Consider the following 27,151-nt stretch of genomic DNA (forward strand, 5'->3'; position numbering starts at 1 on the left):
GGTTGTGTTTGTCCTTTTCTTTAACCTTGTCCGCAGAGTCGGGGGATCCTTGTCCAGCATTTCCAGCGTTTCTCGCCGCCCACTGCCCCTGCGTCGTAACTGCGCTTTCGGCGTTTGGTCTCTGTCCGCGGCCTCTTTTTTTAAAACATTCATCTGATCGTACCGGTGGCTCTCGATTAAGCCGTGGTGACTTTTCAAACTTAAAAAAAAAAAAAAAGACATCATGGAAGTTCTTTTGCAAATAGACGTGTATACGGAATCTCAACTAAAAGAGATTGAATAGTTACTACAAAAGTTTGACTCGATGAATTGGAATATAAAATCGGGATTAGATGAAGGTGCAGTCTTTATCATTTTATTTCAGTATTTTGCCTTAGTGCACGGGGATTGAGAGTATTTTGGTTTGCATGGATTAGTGTGTGCAATCAGTAACTTCCAGCTTTCTTAGGATGCAATTTCAGCAAGAGTTGGATCACTAATAACACCTGACAGTAACTTGTATTCCTCATCACAAATATATAAGACAAGAACTTAAAATTTATAACAAGAACTAAAAATAAAATATAACAAAACTGTATTAATTTTAGTCTTGACAGGATCAGGATTCAACAGTTTGCCGTTTTTTTTAAAGATTTTATTTTTAAGTAATCTCCATACCCAAGGTGGGGCTCAAACTCACAACCCCGAGAATCAAGAGTTACATGGTCTACCGACTGAGCCAGCCAGGCACCCTTGCCATTTAACTTGTAGGTTGAAGCAAGAGCATTAGGGAAGTAGATGCCCTTGCTAGAATAATGAATTTGCTTCTGGGATTTTCTGTGAGTGAGCATATAACAGGTCACAATCCAAAAAGGATAGGTGAAAAGCTGTCCTCTTAACTCGTCACTGACAAAGCTACAAGGAATTGAGCTGTATTCAGCCAGATGGCAGGAAAAACTATTTTCTGAAGGTCACTTAATCTGGCACAAATCGAGGCTTTGGAAGTCTCTAAAATACTTAACATTTGGTATATTATAGAATTAAGTATATTTCATGATTTTTAAAGTACATTTTTAAAATAATATGAATGAAATGTCTGCTGAACCCCTAAAGCTACTGATTTACAAGAGTTGAGTTCAAGGATTTTGGTGTTCAGGGACCTTTCTGATATGACCCATGTCAGCTTCTCAAATGTTATTTCCTTGCACTAGCACTCTTACTTTTTATCTTTAACAGTAACTCCGCTTCTTACAGTTGCCACGTTTGGCATTTTGCCCATGCCGTCTCTATACCTGGAATATACTTTTCATCATCCTTTGTAGACACTTTAAAACCTAGCTCAAATTTTATCTTCTAGAAGATTTCTTCCCTCTTTTCTGCTTTTTACCTTGCATACACTTAAATTGTTGTAATCATACTGTGCTAGCAGTGTATTTATAATAGAGTGTTGGGACATCCTAATCGTTCCTCTAATTCCAGTACCTAAATACTTCATAAATAGTGGCTCCCCATTGCCTGTAGAACTAAGCAAGGACATTTTAGTTTGGCTTGAAAAGCATTCAGCCTTCTGCCTCCAGCTTTTCTTTTTAATGTTTATTTTTGAGAGTGAGAGACACAGAATGTGAGCTGTGGAGCGGCAGATAGAGAGGGAGACACAGAATCCGAAGCAGGTTCCAGGCTCTCAGCTGCCAGCACAGACACCGGCACAGGGCTCAAACTCACAAGCTGTGAGATCATGACCTGAACCGAAGTCGATGCTTTACCAACTGAGCCACCCAGGCGCCCCTCCAGCTTTTCTATCAAGATGGTAAAAAAGCTTACAGAACACAAGTGAATAAAACAAGTTTTTGCAAAGTGCCATGTATAAAGAAATAGCTATAATGCAAAGAAGTAAAATGTTAGAGTATAACTGCTTCTGGACTCATTCATTAGTCACTTTATTTTTTCTTGTGACCACACCACTAGTAAGTCCTCCAACTTTTTTCTTTTTTGAGATTATTTTAGCTATTCTAGGTTCTGTATACACTGCATATATGTTAGAATTATCTTGCAGGTTCCACAAAAACTGGGACTGATCTGTAGCTCAGTTTGGGGAAAACTGACCTAACAGTATTAAGTCAATCAACAAGCATGCTTTATTTCTCCATTTATTTATATCTTTCTTAATTTCTCTCAGCATTGTTTTGTTTTTCATTGTAGAGATCTTGACATATTTCATTAGATGTATTTGATGTTTTATGATGCTGTAGAAAATGGTTGTTTTAAAATATTTAATTGTTATAGTGAAAAGAAATGATTTTTGAATATTGACCTTCCTAAATTTACTTAATAATTTCAGCAGTTACTTGAAGATCCTTTTGGATCATGACCTGGGCCAAACTCAGATGCGTAACCAACTGAGGCACCCAGGCGTCTTGGACTAAATTGTTTCTGACAAGAAAACAACTTTATTCTAATTTTTGTTCTCCTGTATGTTATGTCTTTATTCTTCAGCTGCTTTTAAGATTTTATTTTTAGTTTTCACCAGTGTAACTATAACATACATAGTTGTGTTTCCCTTTTGTATTTACCTCATTTGTGTATTCATAGAGCTTCTTGAATTTGTGTGGTTTGATATTTTTCTTTATCTGGGGGAAATTGTCCAGCCGGTAGTTCCTCAAATATTATATCTGTTGCATTGTCTGTTTTCTCTTTTTCTGGGACTCTGTGTACATCTGTAAATAGATATATTGTCATACTCCGCATGTTACTTACATTTTTTTGTAGTTTTACCCTTTTATGCATTAGTCTGAACTACTTTCTACTATTGATATAAAATTTATTAAATTCTTAATTTCCCTATTTTCCAATTCTCAAATTTCCATTAACTCTTTTTTTTTTTTTTTAATTCCAGGACTCTGCTAAACTTCTCTTTTTCTCTGTTTTCTCAAATGCGCCAAAGACCTAGCCTGATAATACCAATATTAGCCACCTGTAGGTCTGTTTTATTGTCTTTTTTCTTTTAATTGATTTTCAGTCAGTCTTATTTGGGAGTTTTTGGTTGGGGTGTACCCATACATTTTTACTGTACTGTGAACACTGTGGATGAAAAAATTTAAAGACTAACTGCACTAACTCCAGAGAGTGCTGTTTCCTGTAGGCAGGCAGACAGTTCTTACAGATTACATTAATCCTGTTGAGGCTAGTATTAGGCCTTGTTAGGGCTTATTTATTTTTGGTTTGCTTTCTTCTAGGGAGTAGTCTTTTCTCCTGGGTTGTGGTCTGTACTCCTAGCACATGATGCTCCCCTGGAGTCTCAGCTGCAAGTCCAGATCTTTACCAAGTCCCCTCTACCTTTGCTGGGCTTAAATTTCAACTTTGTTCTTAGCTCTGCAAAGCTTCTATAATCTCTTTTCAGCTCTTTAGACTCCCAGTTGCTATTTTCTGTTTCATATCTACAGAGTATTCATATGCAGTTTGGAAGTCAGCTAATACGTGGAGGAGGAGGAGGATACTTGTATGCAAATTGGGGGGGGGTTATTTCTCCTTGGTTCTCACCTCTCCCTTGTGCCTCTAGAGTTCCAACTACTTTGGTGACCCAGAACTCCCAGCTCCTTAGTTCAGTATGCCTGTTTTCTGCTTGGGCTTGTTCCTCTGCCCTGGAAAGTGCCCTCAGGGGCAAAGCCTGTTAATTTTATCATTGTTTTCAGTAGGAGGGTTTATCATACTGAAGACTACTCTGTTTTGCCTAGATTTTTTTTTTTTTTTTTTTAAATAAGCAATTTCTACACTCAACCTGGAGCTTGAACTCAGGACTCTGGAGATCAAAAGAGTCACATGCTTTGCTGACTGAGCCAGCCAGGCACCCCTAGATTTATCAGCTTTTTATTTATTTATGTTTTTAATATTCATTTATTTTTAAGAGACTGAGAGAGACAGAGCGTAAGCAGGGGAGGGGCAGAGAGAGAGAGAGATACGAATCCAAAGCAGGCTTTAGGCTCCGAGCTGTCTGAGAGATCATGACCTGAGCTGAAGTCAGATGCTCAACCGACTGAGCCACCCAGGCACCCCTATCAGCTTTATTTTTAATTCTTACCAATCTGATAAAACTTGGAGCTGAGTTGGTTTAGAAGCTGAGTAGGATTTGAATAGGCAATAATGACTTTACAGGTAGGAGAACAGTATGAGCACAATATAGTGGGGAAGAATTAAAAGATTAAGGGTAAGCAGTTTGGAGCATCAAGCTTATATAAGCCGTATTGTACCAATTTTCCAGGAGGAAAGTGCATACATTCTCTGTGGAGGTCTGTTTGTATGTCTAGAAATAACTCCTAATAGCTTGTAATTTCTTTGCAGTCTCCTGTTTTACTTAAAAAAAAAATTTTTTTTCAACGTTTATTTATTTTGGGGACAGAGAGAGACAGAGCATGAACGGGGGAGGGGCAGAGAGAGAGGGAGACACAGAATCAGAAACAGGCTCCAGGCTCTGAGCCATCAGCCCTGAGCCTGACGCGGGGCTCGAACTCCAGGACTGCGAGATCATGACCTGGCTGAAGTCGGACGCTTAACCGACTGCGCCACCCAGGCGCCCCTCCTGTTTTACTTTAAAAATTAATGTGAATTTTGTTTTTTGCTTCATGTTATATTCCTCTTTGGTTTAAATTAAAATGTTTTAATTGGTTATTACCAAGTAGTATTAACCATCAGGAATATGTGCCACATTGATCCTAGTACAATTAATGCTCTTCAACTTATGCAGTTTAGCCCCAATTGGGGCAGGTGAGAGACTATATTAAAAACAGGTTTCAGGGCACCTGGGTGGCTCAGTCAGTTAAGCACCCGACTTCAGCCCAGGTCATGATCCTGCACTTCGTGGGTTGGAGCCCTGTGTTGGACTCTGTGCTGACAGCTTGGAGCCTGTTTTCAGATTCTGTGTCTCCCTCTCTCTCTGCTCCTCCCCTGCTTGTACTCTGTCTCCCCAAAATAAATAAACATTAAAAAAAAAAAAAAGGTTTCAATGCTTGGCTGGCTCAGTTGGAGGAACATGTGACTTAAGGGTCATGAGTTTAAGGCCCACGTTGGGTGTAGAGATTACTTAAAAATAAAAGATTTTGGGGGGGCACCTGAGTAGCTCAATCAGTTGAGCATCTGTCTCTTGGGTTCAGCTCAGGTCATGATCTCATGGTTCTTGGATTCATGCCCCACAAACTGGGCTCTGTGCTGAGTATGGAGCCTGCTTGGGAGTCTCTCTCTTATCTGCCCTCCACTGCTTGTGCATGTGCTCGCGTGCTCTCGCTCTCTCTCTCTCTCTCTCTCAAAATAAATAAATAAAATTTTAAAAAAGTCTTTAATTAAAAAAATTTTTAAGTTTATTTATTTTAGTAATCTGTACACTTAACATGGGCTCAAACTCACAACCCCGAGATGAAGAGTCACATGCTCTGATTGAGCCATCCAGGCACCCCAACCTTTTAAAAAAAAAGGTTTCTAGGACTTATTTTACATTAATGTGCATCTTGTTGGAAAAGGAAGCACTGGATTTATTATTCATACGTGTTTTTTGCTCTTTTTGTTTTTCCAACAGTTCTATACTGTTTTCCCCTGCTTCAGAAACATGTTATAGATTAATTACACTTTCAGGGTGCTTTCCATTATTTTCATATTTGTGTGATGACTGACACATTGGAAGGGATTCCAAGATGCAAAAGCTCATAGGTGCTTTGTTTTTGTTTTTAATGTTTTATTTTTTATTTTTATTTTTATTTATTTATTAAATTTACAGCCAAATTAGTTAGCATATAGTGCAACAATGATTTCAGGAGTAGATTCCTTAATGCCCCTGAACCATTTAGCCCATCCCTCCCCCACACCCCCTGCAGTAACCCTCTGTTTGTTCTCCATATTTATGAGTCTCTTATATTTTGTCCCCCTCCCTGTTTTTATATATTTTTGTTTCCCTTCTCTTATGTTCATCTGTTTTGTCTCTTAAAGTCTCATACGAGTGAAGTCATATCATATTTGTCTTTCTCTGACTGACTAAATTTCACTTAGCATAATACCCTCCAGTTCCATCCACATAGTTGCAAATGGCAAGGTTTCATTCTTTTTGATTGCCGAGTAATACTCCGTTGTATATGAATATACCACATCTTCTTTATCCATTCATCCATTGATGGACATTTGGGCTCTTTCCATACTTTGGCTATTGTCGATAGTGCTGCTATAAACATTGGGGTGCATGTGTCCCTCAGAAACAGCACACCTGTATCCCGTGGATAAATGCCTAGTAGTGCAATTGCTGGGTCATAGGGTAGTTCTATTTTTAGTTTTTTGAGGAACCTCCATACTGTTTTCCAGAGTGGCTATACCAGCTTGCATTCCCATGTTTTATTTATTTTTGAGAGAGAGAGAGAGAGAAACAGAGTGCGAGTGGGAGAGGGGCAGAGAGAGAGGGAGGGAGACACAGAATCTGAAACACGCTCCAGGTTCTGAGCTATCCAGCATAGAGCTGGATGTGGGGCCCAAACTCACTAACCACGAAATCGTGACCTGAACTGAAGTCAGATGCTTAACCAACTGAACTACCCAGGTGCCCCGATACGTGCTTTGTTTTTAATTTATTTTTAGACTTACCTATTTTCTTTCAGGTGAATGATAGTCTAATAGTTAATTTCCAGTGAGTTTTACTTTGCTGGTATGGGCTGGGCAGAGGCCATAAGAGCTTTTATTTTACTTCACAGGCCTGAAGGATTCATTTAATTCTTTGCTTTGTGATAAGGGATTTTAGTAAAAGCTACCAGAAAAGTGGGGAAAAGATCTCAGATGAGAGAAAAGAAGATACAAGGAACCAGTCTGTCCTTGAAAAAGGAGCCTTGGGACTGAGCAATCAAAAGGCACTTGTGGGGGCACCTGGGTGGCTCAGTCAGCTAAGCGTCTGACTCAATTTCAGATCAGGTCATGATCTCATGGTTTTCAGGTTAAGCCCTGTGTCGTGCTCTGTGCTGACAGCATGGAGCCTGCTTGGGATTCTCTCTCTTCCTCTCTCTCTGTCCCTCTCCTGCTCATGCTCTCTCTCTCTCTTTCAAAATAAATAAACATTTTTTTTTTAATTTTTTTTTCAACGTTTTTATTTTTGGGACAGAGAGAGACAGAGCATGAACGTGGGAGGGGCAGAGAGAGAGGGAGACACAGACTCGGAAACAGGCTCCAGGCTCCGAGCCATCAGCCCAGAGCCTGACGCGGGGCTCGAACTCACGGACCGTGAGATCGTGACCTGGCTGAAGTCGGACGCTTAACCGACTGCGCCACCCAGGCGCCCCAATAAACATTTTTTAAAAGGCACTTTTAGTTCTTCAAAAGCTGTAAAATGGATTTTTTTTTCAAGTTTATTTTGAGAGACAGTGCAGGCTTGAGCCAGGGAGGGCTAGAGAGAGGGGGAGAGAAAGAATCCCAAGCAGACTCCGCGTTGTCAGCTTGGAACCCAATGTGAGGTTTGAACTCACAAACTCTGAGATCGCAACCTGAGCTGAAATGAACAGTCCGACACTTAACCGACTGAGTCACCCAGATGCCCCTGGAATTATTTTTTAAGCCTGAATGCGCAACAATCTTTTATATTGTGATTTTGGATTTTAGCTATCTTATCTAGTTACCAAAAAGAAATCCATTCATGGGGGTGGAGGAAGGCAGGCATGAAATGTAATGGAAAAATAGATTCAAAACATATTTAGAAGGTGGGGCACCTGGGTGGCTCAGCGGTTAAGCATCTGACTCTTGATCTTGAGTCAGGTCATGATCTCATGGGTTATGAGATCAAGCCCTGCAGCAGGCTCTTTGCTGACCTTGTGGAACTTGCTTGGGATTCTCTCCCTCCCATCTGTCTCTGCCCCTCCCCACACTCATGCTCTCTGTCTCTCTCTCAAAATAAATAAACTTAAAGAGAAGAAGACCAGCAAAGAGATAGGAGAAATAGGTCTTGGAGTCATAGGATTCAAGGAAAGGGAGAATTTCAAGGATGAATGAAGGGAGTAGTCAGAGAGAGGGCAATAGCTTTAAAAGTTGGATCCTTCTATACTGACAGCTCAGAACCTGGAACCTGCTTCGGATTCTTTGTCTCCCTCTTTCTCTGCCCCTCCTGTGCTCACGCTCTATGTCTCTCACTCTCAAAAATAAACATTAAAAAGAATTTAAAAGTTGGATCCTTGAATGTATTTGAATGTTTATATGTGAAGAACCAATAAGGAGGGGAAGTAGAGTTGAAGATACAGATAATAACTGGCTCTATAGGAAGGCAGTGTTGGGGGAGAGGTAGTGAGTACAGGTATTTGGATTAACCTTGGATAGAAGACTTTACATTTCCTAAGACTATTTATTTATTTTAATTTTTTTAACATTTATTTATTTTTGAGACAGAGAGAGACAGAGCATGAATGGGGGAGGGTCAGAGAGAGAGGGAGATACAGAATCCGAAACAGGCTCAAGGCTCTGAGCAGTCAGCACAGAGCCTGACGCGGGGCTCGAACTCACGGACCGTGAGATCATGACCTGAGCTGAAGTCATTCGCTTAAAAGACTGAGCCACCCAGGCACCCCTCCTAAGACTATTTAATAAGTTAAAAGTAAACTTGTGAGTTTGGTGGTTTATGCTATAGTCAGGCCTGGGGGAATAGAAGTGGAGAAGACTAGTCCCAGAAGAAAGCATAGATATGTCTACCAGAAAATTATACAGCAAAGCTATATTGGGGAATAGTGAATGAATGAAGGGAAGAAAGCCAGTGTTGGTACTGTGAAGGAACCTTGAGTCCAAGCTGTCTAAAGACCTTTTGTGTTTCCAGAAACCTACCATATTTAAAAGGACTAATTTTAAAATCAGGCTCTCCATTAATTCATATTTTATTTTAGGAACCTGGATACTATTCCCCAAGAAGAAGTTCATTAGTTTGGAACTAGTGGATTCCTTTGCATCAGATACTAAGATGAAAGAATCACCGATAGATAGCGAATGTGACAAAGCAGTGGCACCACAACTGGGGCAGCTGGATGAAATTAAGACAGAACCTGACAATGCACAGGTAAGTATTCTACTTTATTTTCTTTTTTCTAGAACAGCGTTTAAGTGTACATTCCAGTTATGCAGATGCTGGTTTATGGGTTTAAAATCTTTCTTTTTCTTTCTTTTTTTGTTTTTTTTAAATATCTTCTTTATAATTTTTTTTTTTTAATGTTTATTTTTGAGAGAGACAGAGACAGAATGCAAGTGGGTTACGGGTAGAGAGAGAGGGAGACACAGAATCCAAAGCAAGCTCCAGGCTTTGAGCTCAGTACAGAGTCCGACATGGGGCTCAAACTCATGAGCTGTGAGATCATGACCTGAGCTAAAGTCGGACACTCAACGACTGAGCCACCCAGGCGCCCCTATGGGTTTAAAATCTTAAATCTTGGGGCACTTGGGTGACTCAGCCAGTTAAGCTTCCAACTCTTGATTTTGGCTCAGGTTATGATCTCACTGTGAGTTTGAGCCCCACATGTTGGGATTCTCTCTCACCCTTGTTCTCTGCTCCTCTCCTCACTCTCATACATACATGAATGTGTTCTCTCTCTCTCAAAGTAAATAAACTTAAAAAAGAAAAGAGAATCTTAAATCTTTATCTTCCCTAAAGTAGTTGGTCAAATCATATAAAGTGTATTGTGTCAAGTGCCATCACAACTATATGCAAGAATATGATTTGAGAGAAGAATAGATGGTTGGAATTGGGTTTTTGGATTGATACAAGGATTGCCTAGGATATTATGGGCCTAGCTAAGGGTAACACATTTTTCTTTTCATTTTTATTAACTAGAAACCATACAAGTAACTAATAGTATGTTTTTATGCTACTGACTCAATTGAAGTAGTAGAATTAGTACATTTTTAATCCTTAGAATTTTGTATTTTTTTTGTAATTATCTTACCCAAATTAGTTTCATGTTTATTCTTAAACTTTTTTAGATATATCCTAAAAAACCTATAAGTGACAAACTGATTCAAGCTGTGAGTATTCTGTAGTAGGGCGAAATTTTCCTTAGAATGTTTATATATGAACCAGCTGAAATTTCTGATGAAATAAAAAGTAAATTCAGTTTTAATTTCTTTCTTTTTTTTAAAACTTTTTTTTTTTTTTACATTTGTTTATTTTTGAGAGACAGAGACAGAGCACAATGGGGGGAGGAGCAGAGAGGGAGGGAGACACAGAATCCAAAGCAGGCTTCAGGCTCTGAGCCATCAGCACAGAGCCCGATGCGGGGCTTGAACTTACGAACCGTGAGATCATGACCTGAGCTGAAGTTGGATGCTCAACCGACTGAACCACCCAGGCGCCCCCAGTTTTAATTTATTTCTAATATTCAGTTTAGAAATAGCCTAAAGTAAGTCAGTATCAAGTAAGGATATGACTCTCATTGACTTGGTGTCACTGGGGAATGTTGTCCATCTAGGAAGTATCTGTTGCTTCTTCAGTCTATGGACATTCAAACACATAAATCACATTTAGATAGCTTGTCTGCTGCTCTGAAACATCCTCCTCTGTAAGACTTATTTAGGCCAGTCCAACAACTTTTGTGTTGATGGTCTTTATGAAGACAGTTAGCTATTAATGACTGGAACAAGGATGGAAAATAGATGTCATTATTGAGTGTGTCTCCTCTGTTTGTAGTAGCTCCTGAAGGGCTGTGTGAACAAAAACTATTGAAGTCACATCTAGTATGATTACACGTAATGTGATTTATTGGTGTTGTCAGTCAAAGGTCACCAAAAGGAGAGTGTTCACCTATGTACTATGGTTCAGTTTAATTATACAATTCACTGAACAGACTTAAACATAATTTATCATTTTCTATTGAATAACTGCTGGTTTTATACACAGTGTATTCATTATTTTCATCTCTTTTTTTAGGAGTATTGTCAAGCCCAGCAGCCCAAAACTCAGGAGAATGAACTGAAAATAAACACTACATTTTCAGACAGTGGTAATAGAATCACTTTATTCTAAATGTAATAGCCAATTTATTCTGCTTTTTTAGAATATGTTTGAATGGTGTGCATTGTTTGTTTTGGGTTTCACGTCCAGGAGAAGTAACCTCTAAATGAAAATGAAAGAATGCATACTTAATTTTATGTAAATACTAATTTTCTTCCTTCCTGTTTTGTGTTTATAGCTCCACAGTTGACTACAAGCATTCAGCTTTCTCTGACATCATCTGGCATGAATAAAATGCTTCCTTCAGTTTCAACCACAGCTATTCAGGTTTCCTGTTCTGGTTGTAAAAAAATTCTTCAGAAGGGGCAAACTGCTTATCAGAGGAAGGGGTCTACTCAGCTCTTCTGCTCCACGTTTTGCATCACCGAATACATTTCATCTGCCAGTTCACCAGCTCTTCCCAAGAAAACTTGTTCAAACTGCTCAAAGTATATAATTCTAAATTATGCCCACTTTTATTTCCCCTACATAGAGCTCGATCAGTCTTGGTTGTAATTACCTACATTTTCATTTTTTCTGAAGTAGTATCACCTTGATTTAGTGAAAGGAAGCTGCTTCTGCTTTCACTTCCTTTATTAGATTCTTCAGAAATAGTTTTTTTATTGAGAGATTTGCACAAATTAAAACATAGGGAGTTCTAGTTCTCTTCAACTTTAAATAGTGTGACTTCTGAAATTTACTTTTCTTTCTAGTTGAAATTCTCTATAAGTGGGATTATTATATGCCCATTCTATTTTATCATTTAACTGTATAGGATGCACTAACACATTAATCATATAACAGTTTATTTGGATCTTCCAAGGTATAAAATTAATATAATGTTTCTCTTGTAATGAAGTTATTTGATTCTTTTGCAAAATCGAATAGTCACAGGTAAACATAAATGGGTAGATATCTTTTCAAGATTTCTGTGAGCTACTGTCAGGGTCTTTATTGCTAACTTTTTTTTTTTTTAATTTTTACATATGTAAGGCAATTTAGATGCAGAGAAAGGAAGTAGTACTAATTTCATAATGAATTAGTGGAAAATGTCCAGAACTTTGAACTCTACCCTGATATGTAGATCAGTGTGCTTTGAGACTCCTATCATAATATTCTGGTTTGTTAACGCTCATGAAATGCTATTGCTAAATTTTAAATGTTTTTGTTTCAGAATGAAGAAAACACATAGGTCACCAGTTTTGCTTGTAAATACAATAAATTCCTTTCAGATGTCTTATTTTGGAATCAGATTGCCATAATTTGAATCTTGCTTTCTCCATTTATGGTTATATTTTGTAACTTACAGCAGCTGTATTAGTATCATCTGGGAACTTGTTAAATAAAACCACAGAATCTCAGGTCTCACCCAGACCCACTGAATCAGAAATGCTTTTGTCCCCAGATGATACGTATATAATGCTAAAGTTTGAAAAGCACTGAGAACTTCTGTCTTAGTATTCCCATCTGTTTAATTCAATGTACATAAGAATTATGAGCATTAAATAGTAGATTTAAGTGATAGAACAATACTGGTATGTAATAAGAACTCAGTAAATGTTAATTATTACTATTACTACTCTCTTAACAAACTTACAAATCCTTTTTATTGGTTGCTTCAGCTCCTTGTTTGGCTGGCACTTTGGTGTTACCCTTTGCTGCAAGTCTTAGACCCTGAAACTGACCTTTCTCTTGTGCTTTTTCAACCCTTCAATACTGTGTCTTTTTTCTTTTTTGCTAAGGGCTGTAACGCACTTTTCTTCAGTCTGCTTTCTTTCTCTGCAGAAACATAAAACTGGAAGGGACCTTAGAGATCATCCAGTCCAAACATTTTCTTTTGGTTTTGAGGAAACTGAGGCCCTCAGAAGTTAAGGTATCATGTTACTATTTTGGCCCATTATACATCTTCAGCACATCTCCCAGGTAGATTGAAAAGGCTGAAACAGGAAAGATATAGTAAGTTCTCTAAGGCAGAGAAATCCAGTATGAGCAAAAACAAGGAACAAGTTTTACTTTCTTTGGAATACAGAATTTTTTTTGATGCAAAATACTATTGTATACGTTGGTGGAAAGGTGGTAGTGCTTAGGCTAGGAGAGTCCATCCATTTTTCAGAGTAACCTGTGCTTGTTTTGAAATTTTTTTCCTTCACATTTATTAGCATCTTGCATTAATACGTAGCTCTCAAGTTTTAGCTAATTATCAGTCCTTGTTGAAGTTTCTTTTATAGCAGTGATTTAAAATCTGTTTTGAGTTATTGCAATCTTTATTCTGTTTTATGAACCAAATGAAAGTTAGCTTTGAAAATGACATTTTAAATTACGTTAGAGAAGACTTCTTTTGAAGAACTGTTGTTTCTGCACCTTAGTATCCCAGGTGGAACCAACCAGAGATCCTGAAAGCAACCAACAGAGTTCAGAATATCCCTGTGCACTAATGCTGTAACACTTATATATATAGGAAAGTTGTTCAGTCCGATGCTTAAGAGTTAGTTTAAGCTAATTGTAGGCACTTTTAAGAAAATTCATTTTTTTATTTTTTATGTATAAGGCCTTAGTAGATTAGAAACCAGCAATCTAGTATACTGGTAGCAGTAAAAACCAGTAAGCGTTTTCAGACTTCATGCTTCTGCTGATGCAGTTTCTTCTGCCTCCCTTTCTATCTGGCTAATTTCTGTCTTAAAGGTCTGCCTCCAATATCTTTACCTTTTGCCTATTCGCACACCATTCCGTCCTCTCTTCCTAACTCCCAACCACTTGGAGTAGTTGTTCCATGGTCTGTGTTTCAGTAGTGTTCATAATTCCCACAATATTAATCATAGCATTAATGTTTTAAAAAATTGATATTGCCCCGGTTAGACTGTGAACCTCTTGAGATTAGGAACCAGATCATACTCCTGTTTATATTCCCAATGCCTAAACACTAGCTGGCACACAGTGAAACCTAGAAAAATTTTTGTCAAATGAAATACAAGGATAGCACAACTCAGATACTGCATTTAGAACTGTGTCTTAAACCAGTAAAATGACTGATTGGGGATCATGAAATGAACCTGTTATTTTTGGTACCATTTGTTTAAGAGGCAGAAAGATCATAATACACTAAAAATTTGTAAATGTTGAAGTGTTAAAATAGTGCTGATTTCAGGAGTATTTCATCTGGATAATTATTACACTGAATAATTGATATTCTGAAGGTTCTAAGTAGCCAGATATCTTGGCAGTCCTCAAACATTCTGGTCCCTGGACCCCTTTACACTCTTAAAAATTATTGAAGAGACAGAGAGCTTTAGTTCATAGGTTATATCTACTAATATATACTGTGTTAGAAATTAAAATGGAGAAATTTTTAAGCTCATTATTTAAAAACAGTCATTTAAAAATAATAACTCAGTGCATGTTGACATAAATAATATTTTTTAAAATTCATTTTAGAGAGAGAGGGGCAGAGAGAATCTCAAGCAGTGTCCATGCTGAGCATAGAGCCTGACGGGCTCAGTCCCACAACCCTGGGATCATGACCTGAGCCAAAATCAACAATCAGACACCCAATTGACTGAGCCCCCCAGATGCCCCTACATAAATAATATTTTTTAATGAAAACTAGCCATATATGTTTTTTAATTTGATGAGAAGAAATGTTAAGAAAAATTTAGTAAGCATGATTTTATTTTGCAAACCACTTTAATGTCTGGCTGAGTTTTCATATCTGCCTTTGTATTCAGTTCATTGGAAAATGTTTTAGCTGAAGTGTGAAAAAAAACTGATCCTACAAATATGTAATTGGAAAAGGGAAGAGTGTTTAAATAGCCTTTTAGATTTTGTGGTGCTCTTCTGTAACACTCCACCCAAGTATTGTTAAAGGTTATTTGGAATGTAGAATCTGAAACCATATCAAAAATTTTTTGTACTGTTTGGTTAAAATTCATTGGTCTTGTTAGGTTACAATCATTGGTCTGTCTGTACTTTGAATGTTTTTTTTACCCATAAATGAATGATTTTTGTTACCTGGTATAATAATTTGGAAAATAATGGTTCACTGAGTTATGCAGACCTTCTAAATGTTAACATATTTCTTTATGCAATATTTCAAAAATCACATTTGCTAAAAAAAAAAAAAAAAATCACCACCCCCAAAAATAATCCTCATCATCACTACTAATCTCATCAGGAAAGTTTAACTATTGGGAAGCAATCAAATTGGAGGTGGCAGATTTTCCAAAATTCTAATTTTCTTTTTTTTTTTTTTCAGCTTATTTATTTATTTTGAGAGTGAGACAGCATGAGTGGGGGAGGGGCAGAGAGACTCCCAACCAGGCTCCACACTGTCACCATACAGTCTGATATGGGGCTCAAACTCACGAAACTGTTGAGATCATGACCTGAGCTGAAACCAAGAGTCCGATGCTTAACTGACTTGCTTAGTCAATGGCTTAACCGTACCACCCAGACACCCCCAAAATTCTAATTTTTCTTTTTTTCAATTTTTTTTTTTTTAATTTATCTTGAGAGAGCATGAAAGGGGGAAAGGCAGGGAGAGAGGGAGACACAGAATCTGAAGCAGGCTCCAGGCTCTGAGTTGTCAGCACAGAGCCCGACACAGGGCTCAAACTCACAAACCATGAGATCATGACCTGAGCTGAAGTCGGACGCTAACCTGAGCCATCCAGGCACCTCTGAAAATTCTAATTTTCAATGAAAGCTCAAATTTTATCATTGGCAATGAATACTGCCAGTTTATCTTGAAGTTACAGTCTTACTTTATTCATTTTTGAGAAAATATTTACCAGATACTCACTTCTGGATAATAGTTCTTTCAAGTGAAAATATGTTCCACAAAAAAAGTAGCTACCTTAGGTTGTAACTGTTAACATTCCCACATGAGATATTCTTTGAGGCGGCCATCATACTTTAGTGTGCAGGGGAAGATCTTTATGCCTGTGTCCCATTTCATCACAGAATACTGAAAAGAGGTTGTCAAGGGTGAAGTTTAATAAAGTAAATTGAGGGGCGCCTGGGTGGCTCAGTCGGTTAAGCGGCTGACTTCAGCTCAGGTCATGATCTCGCGGTCCGTGAGTTCGAGCCCCGCATCAGGCTCTGTGCTGACAGCTCAGAGCCTGGAGCTTGTTTCAGATTCTGTGTCTCCCTCTCTCTGACCCTCCCCCGTTCATGCTCTGTCTCTCCCTGTCTCAAAAATAAATAAAACGTTAAAAAAATTAAAAAAAAAAAGTAAATTGATTTTTACAGTGAATGTATGGCAGTGAATAACAAATACTAGGACATTTTGGTGCAAGTGCCTTAATTTGCCTAAGGCTCTGGCAAACGTTTTTATCCAGCATTTTTTTTTCCCTCCCAGCTTATTAAGGTGAAATTCACATAACAAAAAGCCATTGCAGTAATGTTTAGTATACTCAGGGTGTCTAATTCCAAAATATTTCTGTTCTCCAAAGTAAAATGTTCTGTCCCTACCAGTCTGTCTTCTTGCTGGGGATTTATCTTTTCTGGATATTTCATATTAATGGAATCATACAACATATGACCCTTTGTGTCTGGCTTTTAGCATAAGGTTTTCAAGGTTTATCCATGTTATAGCATGTATATCAGTACTTTGTTCTTTTTTACAGCTGAATAATATTCCACTGTATGGATATATCACAATTTGTTCATCCATTCATTCATTGGTGAACATTTGGGCTGTTTCCATCTTTTAGCTTTTTTTTTTTTTTTTTTTTTTACATAAACTCCAGGCCCAACGTGGGGCTTGAACCCACAATTCAGAGATTGCATGCTCTACTGATGGAGCCAGCGTGGCACCATCTTTTACCTATTTGAAATAGTGCTGTTAGAAACATGCATGTGTCTATCCTTTTTTGAGTACTCCTTCACTTCTTTGGGGTACATATCTAGGAGTGGAATTGCAGTGGCCCATTGTTGATTTTACACCATCACTTGAAATGTTAACGAGAAAGACAAATCACATTTTAATATGAAAATAGTTTTGATTTGTGAACCCCTTGAAAGTCTCTGGAGGATCTCCGGAATTTTGTAGACTGTACTTTGATATATTTTGTAGATTCCAAATTTGGTGAGGAATGAATATGTGATTTCTCATCATCATTTTGTTATGACTAGCACTAACTAATACAGACTAGGTAGTCCTCAAAACTACGCTCTCAGATGTGCTTTGTAGTCCCTACTTTAGGGGCACCTGGGTGGCTCAGTTAAGTATCTAACTTGGGCTCAGGTCATGATCTCATGGTTCGTGAGTTCAAGCCCCGCTTCTGGCTCTGCGCTGACAGCTCAGAGCCTGGCGCCTGCTTCAGATTCTGTCTCTCCCTCTCTCTCTGCCCCTCTGCAGCTCATGCTCTCTCTCTCAAAAAAAAAAATACTACAAAAAAATTTATAGTCCCTACTTTATAGATGAGGGAATTAACATTTGAGAGTATAAATGACTTATCCATCACTACTGAATGTAAGTCCTAGAACTAAATACCAAAGGTTTTCTTATTTCAAGGCTATTACTGCTGCTGCACACTCCTCAAGTAGGTGAAACGGGAGAGGGTTACTTGAGAGTGTGCTTTAACTTATAAAAGTGTTTAATAGTGCCCTTGTTTTTATTTTCAGAGACATTTTAAATCTAAAGGATGTGATCAGTGTCCAGCTGGATGACTCTAGCAAAAATTTTTGCAGCCAGTCTTGTCTTTCATCATATGAAGAAAAAAGAAAAGCATTTGTTGCCATATGTACTAATAACATTTTAACCAAGTGCAGCATGTGTCAGAAGACTACTGTTGTAAGTTGCAATTTTTTTTTAAACTTTAGGGATTCTGATTATTTTGCTTAAATATTAGCATTTTTAGTGAATTCTTTTAAATCCTAGATTCAGTATGAAGTAAAATATCAGAATGTGAAACACTGTCTTTGTAGTAATGCCTGTTCTTCACTCTCACTTGAACAGCCTCCTGTGATCTGTTGTGAGAACTGTAGGGCTTACGATCACACTGTCTAGTCTGTTGCATATACTTCCAATGAAAGGCCAGTCCCATTACTTTATTAGTTCAAAGGGTATGACAGCATATAAGCAGGTAAAAATAAAGACCTGTTGCATAAGGACCACTCCACTGGAATTTGCATGGGACTAAATGAAAAATCCAAGATTGAGTTCCTTCCATTAGTTTGCTTGTGAGTGGTTCCACTTCAGGAAAATGTGGGGATTAGATTTTAGTACCATTGGGAATAGTTTCAGTTGGCAACACATTGAAGGAGATGAAATGAAAGACTTCTGACAGTTCCTCTTACATAGCAATTCGTGATAAATGCTGTATGGAGATTTTCCTAAAATATCTCAGGATGATCATCTGCCTTGAAAAAAAGCCACACAGATAGAAGCTTGTTTATAAACTGAGATTAGAGATAGCAGAAATAACAATAGCCTACTGGTCAGTAAGACTCAACCACAAAGGTGTTTTTAATTCTGTTTTCGTAAACCCTAAGCAAGGTTTAAAATGAATCAAGAATGTCACAGGCTTATCTGAATCTGTGAGAAATAATCTTCTATTTCTGGTGGGAGAGCCTTTGGTGGTTGGTTCTGAGAGCAGAGAAGCTGGTTCTACTTTGGTGGACTAAATGAGATTAACACAATTAGTGGTTTAAGCCCCTGTCATGAGGTGGGACTGTTGTCTTGCTTGTTCAGATGATGCTTTGAGACCCAACTCCCTATCTATGTAAATTCTTCCTTAAAAATAAGCAATTGAAGATGGGATTCTCAGCAAGTCTGAACAATTCAAATAGGTCATTTATGAGCCACCTTTTATCTATGGCAGAATGTCCACACCATGAGAGTATCTTGCCTTTGGACCAGAAATGGGAGAATGGAAGGCATGGGAGCCTTCTGAAGGCAAGAAATGCCATTCCATCTTTTCATTCTTTATCAGGCACACTCAATAAATAGGCTTTGTCCTGTTTTTAAGAGCCTGTTTTGAGTACCTAGTTACTCAGCCTATGTGATGGGGTAGGGCTGATTTGGGTAAAGGAGTTTAAAAAGCACCATTTAACACTACACCCTGCATATAAGATATTATTGTAATAGTGATAATGGAGAAAATCCATATTGTTAGTTAAGTGTAATCCAGAATTAGACAAGCAAAAATAATATAAAAACGGGGACAAAACATAAGAGACTCTTAAATACAGATAACAAACTGAGGGTTGCTGGGGGGGTTGTGGGTGGGGGGATGGGTTTAATGGGTAAGGGGGCATTAAAGAAGACACTTGTTGGGATGAGTGCTAGGTGTTACACATACGGGGTGAATCACTGGAGTCTACTCATGAAATCATTATTGCACTATATGCTAACTAACTTGGATGTAAATTAAAAAAAAAAGATTTAGAAAATTGTTCAAATCTATGAATCTAAAAACGGGGTGACTTTTTTTTAAGTGGATTGTTTTATATAAATATACTTTGACCACATTGTTTTCCCCCCACATCTTCTTAATAGAGTAAATTAATTATTACTTTTCCCATATGAATAATTAACTACAGATGATACATAGTACTATTATTACTTGATGTTAAATATTGATGAATTGTTAGGGGTGTCTCAGTATAAAAAGTCATACTAATAAAGGGTAAAAGAGTTTTCAAAGTTAGACTCTGTTTTTTGTTTCATTATTCCTTTGCCGATATCCTGTTCTTTCACAGAAGAAAACCTATATATTTTCAATTGTCTTTGCACTTTATGTCCCCCAAAGCAGTTCTTTTTCACCATTGCCATAGTCCAGGAATGAGGATTCCTCTTTCAGTAGAAACAATAGATGGTGAACCTCAGTTTATATCCTTTACCTTTGTACACTTACTGAATGCACTATATTCTATACATCTTACTGCTTATGTGCTGTCTTCTCATAATATGCTTGCAATTTTTACCATGAAGTTAGCCTAGAAAAACAGTAATTCTCACAGCATGTTATAACTTAATTAAGCACCCTTTTCTGGCTCCTCCTTAGCACACATAAAAGGCTTCCCTGAGTTTATATCCAAAGTGGAATTGAGAAAAGAGATATAATTTTAAGGCTTTTATTTATGTATCCAGTTGGCTTTGATTGCCTGGATTGAGGAACATTTTCTGTGACCTCCTTCTTCATTGCTTGCGTATATATTACTGCTGCAACTAGTATATATCTGAGACATAACACAAATAGTTATATTTTGGATTGATCTATTTCCCTCATTTTAGTCATTGTAATCCTTAGTGCCTTTTTTTCCTGGCTTTTAGGAAAGTGTAAAACAGGGCTTCATCATCATTACTTATTATATTTCAGCTAATAGCAGTAATGGTGGATATGTTTTGCTTGTTAACAATATATATCATATACCAGGAATATGAATATTACTTTAATCTCTAAACAGAAACCAGCCAAAACACTTACATCTGTTCTTTGCAAATCATTGAAGCCCTCAGATGAAATGATTGAGACCACCAATGACTTGGGGAAGACAGACCTCTTCTGTTCTATTAATTGTTTCTCTGCTTACAATAAAGCTAAGATGGAATCTTCTACAGGTAATGTTTATTTAGCAGTTATCAGAGGATTAGAAACTATTGAAGAATATTACTGCTTTCCTTTAATTTATAACCTTGATTTATCTCAAGGTTAAGTTTTTGACTTAAAAATCAAAACAATGCAAAACTTGTTGCAAAAAAAGTTTCCAGTAGTTTATGTAAAAGAAAATCTACTTCACCACCAGAGACTTTATTTATGAAAATCGTTGTATTAGAATATAGAATTTTGTACTCAACTCTGCTTTGTAAAAGCAAGGCTAGTAGTTAGTTACATTTTTTACAGGAAGTAGAGCTAGTTGGAAATAGTTTGAAGTTCACTAGTAGAAAAGCACTAAGTAACCCAGAGCCAACTTTGTATTCCATCAGAGAGCCTCCTATAGAACCATTGGTGCTATTTACATAGATAATAAAGTAAATGATTCTCCTGGGGCTTATACAGCATGTAAACTGGCTTATGATGGAAATCTCTGCACTGTTAGCTTAGAAACCAGTCTAGCTCCATTCATGTTGAGGGTTAAGAATCTTGGAGATGTTAGAAATGATACCCATTAGGAGATTCTATAGGAATCTCTTTTCTCTTCTTTGTGGGTAATTTCATGTAAAGATTTGCTTGAAATTTCAAGCAAATGGTGTATAAAGAACTAAGAAATTGTATGCAAAGATAAAATATACAAAATAATAGAAAATGTAAATTATCAGTTTAAGGTTATTAATGTGTTATCCTAAAGAACCTACCTATTCCTTAGCCTTACTTCATATCCAGCAATACCTTAAGCTATTAGATATTTCCATTGTTTGTTGAAATAACTTGTTATTAAATAATGCTTTCTGATTGGTTCTGCCTGGTTTTTGAGAAATCTTCTTATTTTTATCAGTAAATGTTTCCATGGTACATGATGCTTCAATGGGGCTCTTTTCTCCAAAGAAAGATACAACTCCAATTATAAGCAATATAGTGTCACTGGCAGATACTCATGTCTCCCTACCCATCATGAACTCTGATGTCTCACAAGGTAAAATTGATAATAAAGATATTTGACATATACACTGTTTTCCCATCCTTGATGAATCTATCTATTCTAAGTTTGTTTGTTGTTGTTAAGTTTTTTTAATGTTTGTTTATTTTTGAGAGAGAGAGAGAGAGAGACAGAGTGAGAGCACGAGCAGGGGAGGGACAGAGAAAGATGGAGACACAGATTCCAAAGCAGGCTCCAGGCTCTGAGCTGTCAGCACAGAGCCCAATGCAGGGTTCAAACCCACGAGCCGTGAGATCATTACCTGAGCCAAAGTTAGACGCTTAACCAACTGAGCCATCCAGGCGCCTCTATTCTAAGTTTGTTTTTGTTGTCTGATACGAAATAAGCAATTGTGGTTTATGATGCTATTTTGTAGATTATAGTATAAGATCTTGAATTGATGATACTCTATTTTATTTTAGCAGATACAGTTTCTTCAGTAACAGCAAATGTCATTGTAGATGTAAGTTTTGTTCCTAATATTTTTTGATACTGTATTTTCTTTGTTAAGTATATTTGTGTGTATATACACACAATTCATATATATACATATATATGACCACATTCATTCCTGTTTTCATCCTAGAACTCAAAAAAGTTGAGCAATAAACATCTTTTGGTCAGACCTGAGGGTCTGACTTGAAATTATTAAGAATATTTAAACATAAGTATTATTAGTCATAGTTTTTCCTTTGGGTTCTTTATTACCTTTTTCAATACTATAGTCCTATGAGCAATAAAAATTATTTTTATTACAATTACATACCAAAAGATTATTTGAACATTTTTTTTTTAATTTTGAGGGAGAGAGAGAGCATGCATAAGCAAGCAGGGGAGGGGCAGACTGTGAGGGAGAGGGAATCCCAAGCAGGCTGTACGCTGAAGAGGGGCTCGACAGGGGGCTCCAGCTCACGAACCATGAGATCATGACCTGAGCCAAAACCAAGAGTCAGACACTTAACCAACTGAGCCACCCAGGCACCCCAAGATTCTTTGAACATTTAGTGTTGAATCTAGATCGCAACTTTACATTATAAATAATTGTTAATGTTTCCCCCTAGTGGAGCTCATGTTGCAACGTACCTATTCATTTTCTTGTGTTATTAGAATAGATATGTTTGATATTTTAATCATTTGATAACTGTTCAAACAAATGTTTTTGTTTTTTTCTCCCAAACATTTCTAAGAGTTTACCCAGTGAATCAAGTACTGGTGTTGCTAATAATAGTGTTGAACAGCCAAGCCTTTCACCATCTTCATCAATATCCAGTCAGAATGCAGTTGGCTCCAGTGTAGAAGTACAGAAAGATCAAGTGTCAAACCAAGATGCTACATACAATATGAAATCTGTGAAAATAAGTGATGGACTATGTCATCCAAAATTTACATCCAAAGTACTAAAAGTTAAAGATAAATCACGAAGTATTAAGAAATCTTGGTGTTCAAATTTCCAGCATTTGAAAAGCAGTATTAAAAAGGATGTGACATTCTGTTACTCATGCCAGTTGTTCTGCCAAAAAAATTTTAGTTGTGGAGGAGAATCATTAGCAGCCCAAGGAATTTCTAATTGGAAAAAGACTCTGGAAAAATTCAGAAAGCATGAAAAAAGTGAAATGCATTTGAAGTCATTGCAGTTTTGGAGGGAATCCCAGTTTTGTGATGAAGCTGTCAATGATAATTTATCTATTCATTCAAAACAGATGGAAGGAAATAAAAAGTACCTAAAGCTTATAATTGAAAATATTTTATTTCTTGGGAAGCAGAGTTTATCATTAAGGGGAAATGATCAGTCGATTTCAACTGTGAATAAAGGCAATTTTTTAGAATTGTTAGAAATCAGAGCAAAAGATAAAGGAGAGGAAGTATTCCGACTTCTGAATTCACAAGTTGACTTCTATAATAGTACACAAATTCAAAATGATATTATTGAAATAATAAAGACTGAAATACTGCAAGATATTGTGAATGAAATCAATGTCTCCCCAGCTTTTTCAATAATATGTGATGAGACAACTGATAGTGCCACTAAAGAACAGCTTTCCATTTGTGTAAGATACCCACAAAAAATGTCAAAGGCTGTCTTAATAAAAGAAAGATTCTTGGGTTTCGTAGATGTTGAAGAGATGACTGGGACTAACTTACATAGAACTATCAAAACTTACCTGCAGCAAATTGGAGTTGATTTGAGTAAAATATGCGGCCAGTCCTATGATAGCACCATGAATTTGAGGGGAAAATTTAATAAAGTTGCAGCAGAATTCAAGAAAGAAGAGCCAAGAGCTTTGTACATACATTGTTATGCCCATTTTTTGGATTTAGCAGTAATTAGGTTTTGTAAAGAAGTAAAAGAACTCCGAATTACTCTAAATACTCTCAGCTCTTTGTTCAACACTATTCATATGTCTGGGGAAATGTCTGCACATTTTCAAAATACTTGTAAACTAGGTCAAAACAAAACATGCAAGAAACATACATCACAATCATGTTGGACAGCCCATGATCGTATGTTACTATCAGTGATCGAGGGTCTTCCAGAGATTATTGAAACACTGGAATTTGTAGCAACCCATTCTTCAAATACAAGTTTGGCTGATGAATTGAGTGATTTGTTAACATTGGTTTCCAAATTTGAATTTATCTTTTGTTTGAAATTTCTTTATCGAGTGTTAAGTGTTACAGGAATTCTTTCCAAAGAGCTTCAGAGTGAAACCATAGATATTTTTTCATTGTCTTCAAAAATAGAAGCAATTTTGGAATGTTTATCATCTGAAAGAAATGACGTCTATTTCCAAACTATCTGGGATGGAACAGAGGAAATATGTCAAAAAATAACCAGTAAAAGTTTTGAAGTTGAAAGACCTTCTTTTCAGAAAAGAAGAAAAATTCAGAAAACAATAGATCTTGGCAATTCAGATAGTACTTTTTTTCCTACCTCAACAGAAGAACAATATAAAATTAATATTTATTACCAAGGATTGGACACTATATTAAATAATTTAAAATTATGTTTTTCAGAGTTTGATTACTGCAAAATGAAGCAAATTTCAGAACTACTGTTTAAATGGAATGAACCGTTAAATGAAGCAACAGCCAAACATGTCCAAGAATTTTATAAACTTGATGCAGACATCATCCCAGAACTTAGATTTTATCGGCAATATGCAAAGCTTAACTTTGTCATAGATTATGATTGTATCAACTTCATCAACCTTGGCTATTTGTTTATCCAGCATGGTCTTCACAATAATATTCCTTGCATATCAAAGCTGTTACATATTGCTTTGTCTTGGCCAGTTACTTCAAGTGCCGAAAACTCATTTTCTACACTGCCTCGTCTTAAAACATATTTATGTCATACCATGGGACAAGAGAAGCTTAGTGGCCTAGCCCTAATGGCTATTGAGCAGGAATTGGTAAATAAACTGATGGAACCTGAAAGACTCAGTGGGATTGTGGAAAAGTTTATCCATCCAATGAAAGAGATGTAACACTTGCTAATTTGAGTTTTACCTAAAAGAATTTTGTATTTCTGCTGGAATGTTTGTTTTTATTTCAAAATTTTATCTCCTAAGAAAATTTTTTTTTCACCAGAACATGTAACATTCACTTGATTCAAAATTCAAAAACTAGAATGATGTACAGTGAAAAGTCTCCTTCCCTTTTTTTTAGTACCCAGTTCTCCCTGTAGTGTTGTCTGTTTCTCAGATATCTTTCTGGAGATATTTTTCATAGATCATACTCTGCAGTGCACACTGTTCTTCAACTTGTCTTTTCCACTTAACATATTTTTGAGATTGTCCCATATCAGTACTTAAAGGGTTTCTTGATTTTTTTTTCATAACTGCATAAATTTTCATTGTATGGATGTACCATAATATATTTTAATAGTCCCTAATGACAAACATTTTAATTCTTCACAATATCTTGCCATTATACGTAATGCTGCATTTAATAACGTTACACATAGGTCATATTGCACATGAGTGAGTTAACTCGAAGATAAAATTTTAAATTGGAATTACTAGGTCAGAAAATGTATACATTTTTATTCTTGATAGATAACTGGCAAATTGATTTCTATAAGAATTATGCCATGCATGATGCCACACCACCAACCATGTGTGAGATTGCCTATTTCCTTCAATCTGTATAAACATTGTTCCCAAACATTTTGGTTCTTGCCAGTCTGTTATTAATCCCAGTGGAACTTTGCATTTTCACTTAAGAAGAAGGTTGGGTATCTACTTGACCCATTTATATTTCCTTTTCCTGTGAACTGTCCTGTTTAAATATGGCTGTGGTTTTGGTTGACACAAATAGCTAAATGATACAATATAAATTCTTAATCTACTTTATGAAAATATTACTATTTCTTAAATAATCAGAAAGGATCCTTTTTCTCATTATACTTTATAAAAGTTCAGGGGCTAAAGGAAAATGTGTCCCTCAAAGATTTGTAAGAATTTAGTGGTAGATGTATCTGGGCCTAGAATTTTATTTGTTTTAGGAATATTTCTCTGCCACTTTCCCCTTGCTGTTTCTCATCAATTCTTATTTGTAATTTTTCTAGAAAGAGCATCCATTTTATTTAGGCTTTTTAAAAAATGTATTTACTCAGAGGTATAGAAAGTATTTTAATTTTTTCTATAAACTATACTTTCCTCATTGATCTTCTATATACTTTTTTGATTAGGCCAAAGTGATTTATTTACTTGTTTTTCACACATATTCTTAGATTTATTTATCAGCCCTGCCTTTTAATAATACTATGGTTGATTTTTTTTGTTGTTATGGTTGATTTTAACATAAAAATACGAAGAGTGTAACAGGTAACATTTAATCCTGTTAAATCCTAACATTTTACCATGCTCCAGATTTTTTTTTTTTTTTTTTAAGTTTATTTTGAGACAGAGAGTGGAGAGGGTCAGAGAGAGAGAAAGAGAATCCCAAGCAGGCTTCTCACAGCATGGAGCCTGATACAGGCCTCTGTCTCACGAACCATAAGATCATGATGAAATCAAGAGTTGGATGCTCAACCAGCTGACCCACCCAGGCACCTCCAAGCTCCAGATTTTTATTTCAGAAATAAAATATTACAGATGAAGTTGAAGCTCCCTTGCAAATCTTTTACTGAGAGCATTCCTCTTCTGTTTTCCCCAGAGGCAACAATTATTTGTTGTGCTTCTTTACATGCATGTCTAATTTTATACTTGAAAGATAGCCCTGTTTCATACTTATAAACTTAATATAAAACTCTATGTAAGTTGCATTGTATGTATCTTTCAGCAATTTGCTTTTTTCACTCAATGTTGTTTTTGAAATTTATACATGAATTTCTAGTTCATTTACTTTAACTGCTGAATAATATTCTATTATATGAAATACATGTTCATCCTTTCTCTTTTTAATTTTTTTTAATGTTTTTATTTATTTATTTATTTTTTTTTTTTTTCAACGTTTATTTATTTTTGGGACAGAGAGAGACAGAGCATGAACGGGGAGGGGCAGAGAGAGAGGGAGACACAGAATCGGAAACAGGCTCCAGGCTCCGAGCCATCAGCCCAGAGCCTGACACGGGGCTCGAACTCACGGACTGTGAAATCGTGACCTGGCTGAAGTCGG

The 27,151-nt window shown here is 36.6% G+C and overlaps 1 protein-coding gene across 1 annotated transcript; it reads left to right on the forward strand.

Moving 5' to 3' along the window:
• Nucleotides 1–25,698, forward strand: ZMYM1 (zinc finger MYM-type containing 1). Its single transcript, XM_043574442.1, is given in 11 exon segments — nucleotides 1–338; nucleotides 8,859–9,028; nucleotides 10,889–10,961; nucleotides 11,151–11,400; nucleotides 17,573–17,741; nucleotides 17,829–17,950; nucleotides 17,952–18,033; nucleotides 20,360–20,513; nucleotides 21,389–21,526; nucleotides 21,955–21,992; nucleotides 22,717–25,698. Coding segments are annotated over 11 exon segments (3,531 nt in total). The 5' UTR covers nucleotides 1–304; the 3' UTR covers nucleotides 25,018–25,698.
• The last annotated feature ends 1,453 nt before the right edge of the window (nucleotides 25,699–27,151 follow it).

Source organism: Prionailurus bengalensis, chromosome C1 (assembly GCF_016509475.1).
Source record: "Prionailurus bengalensis isolate Pbe53 chromosome C1, Fcat_Pben_1.1_paternal_pri, whole genome shotgun sequence".
Lineage (NCBI taxonomy): Eukaryota > Metazoa > Chordata > Mammalia > Carnivora > Felidae > Prionailurus > Prionailurus bengalensis.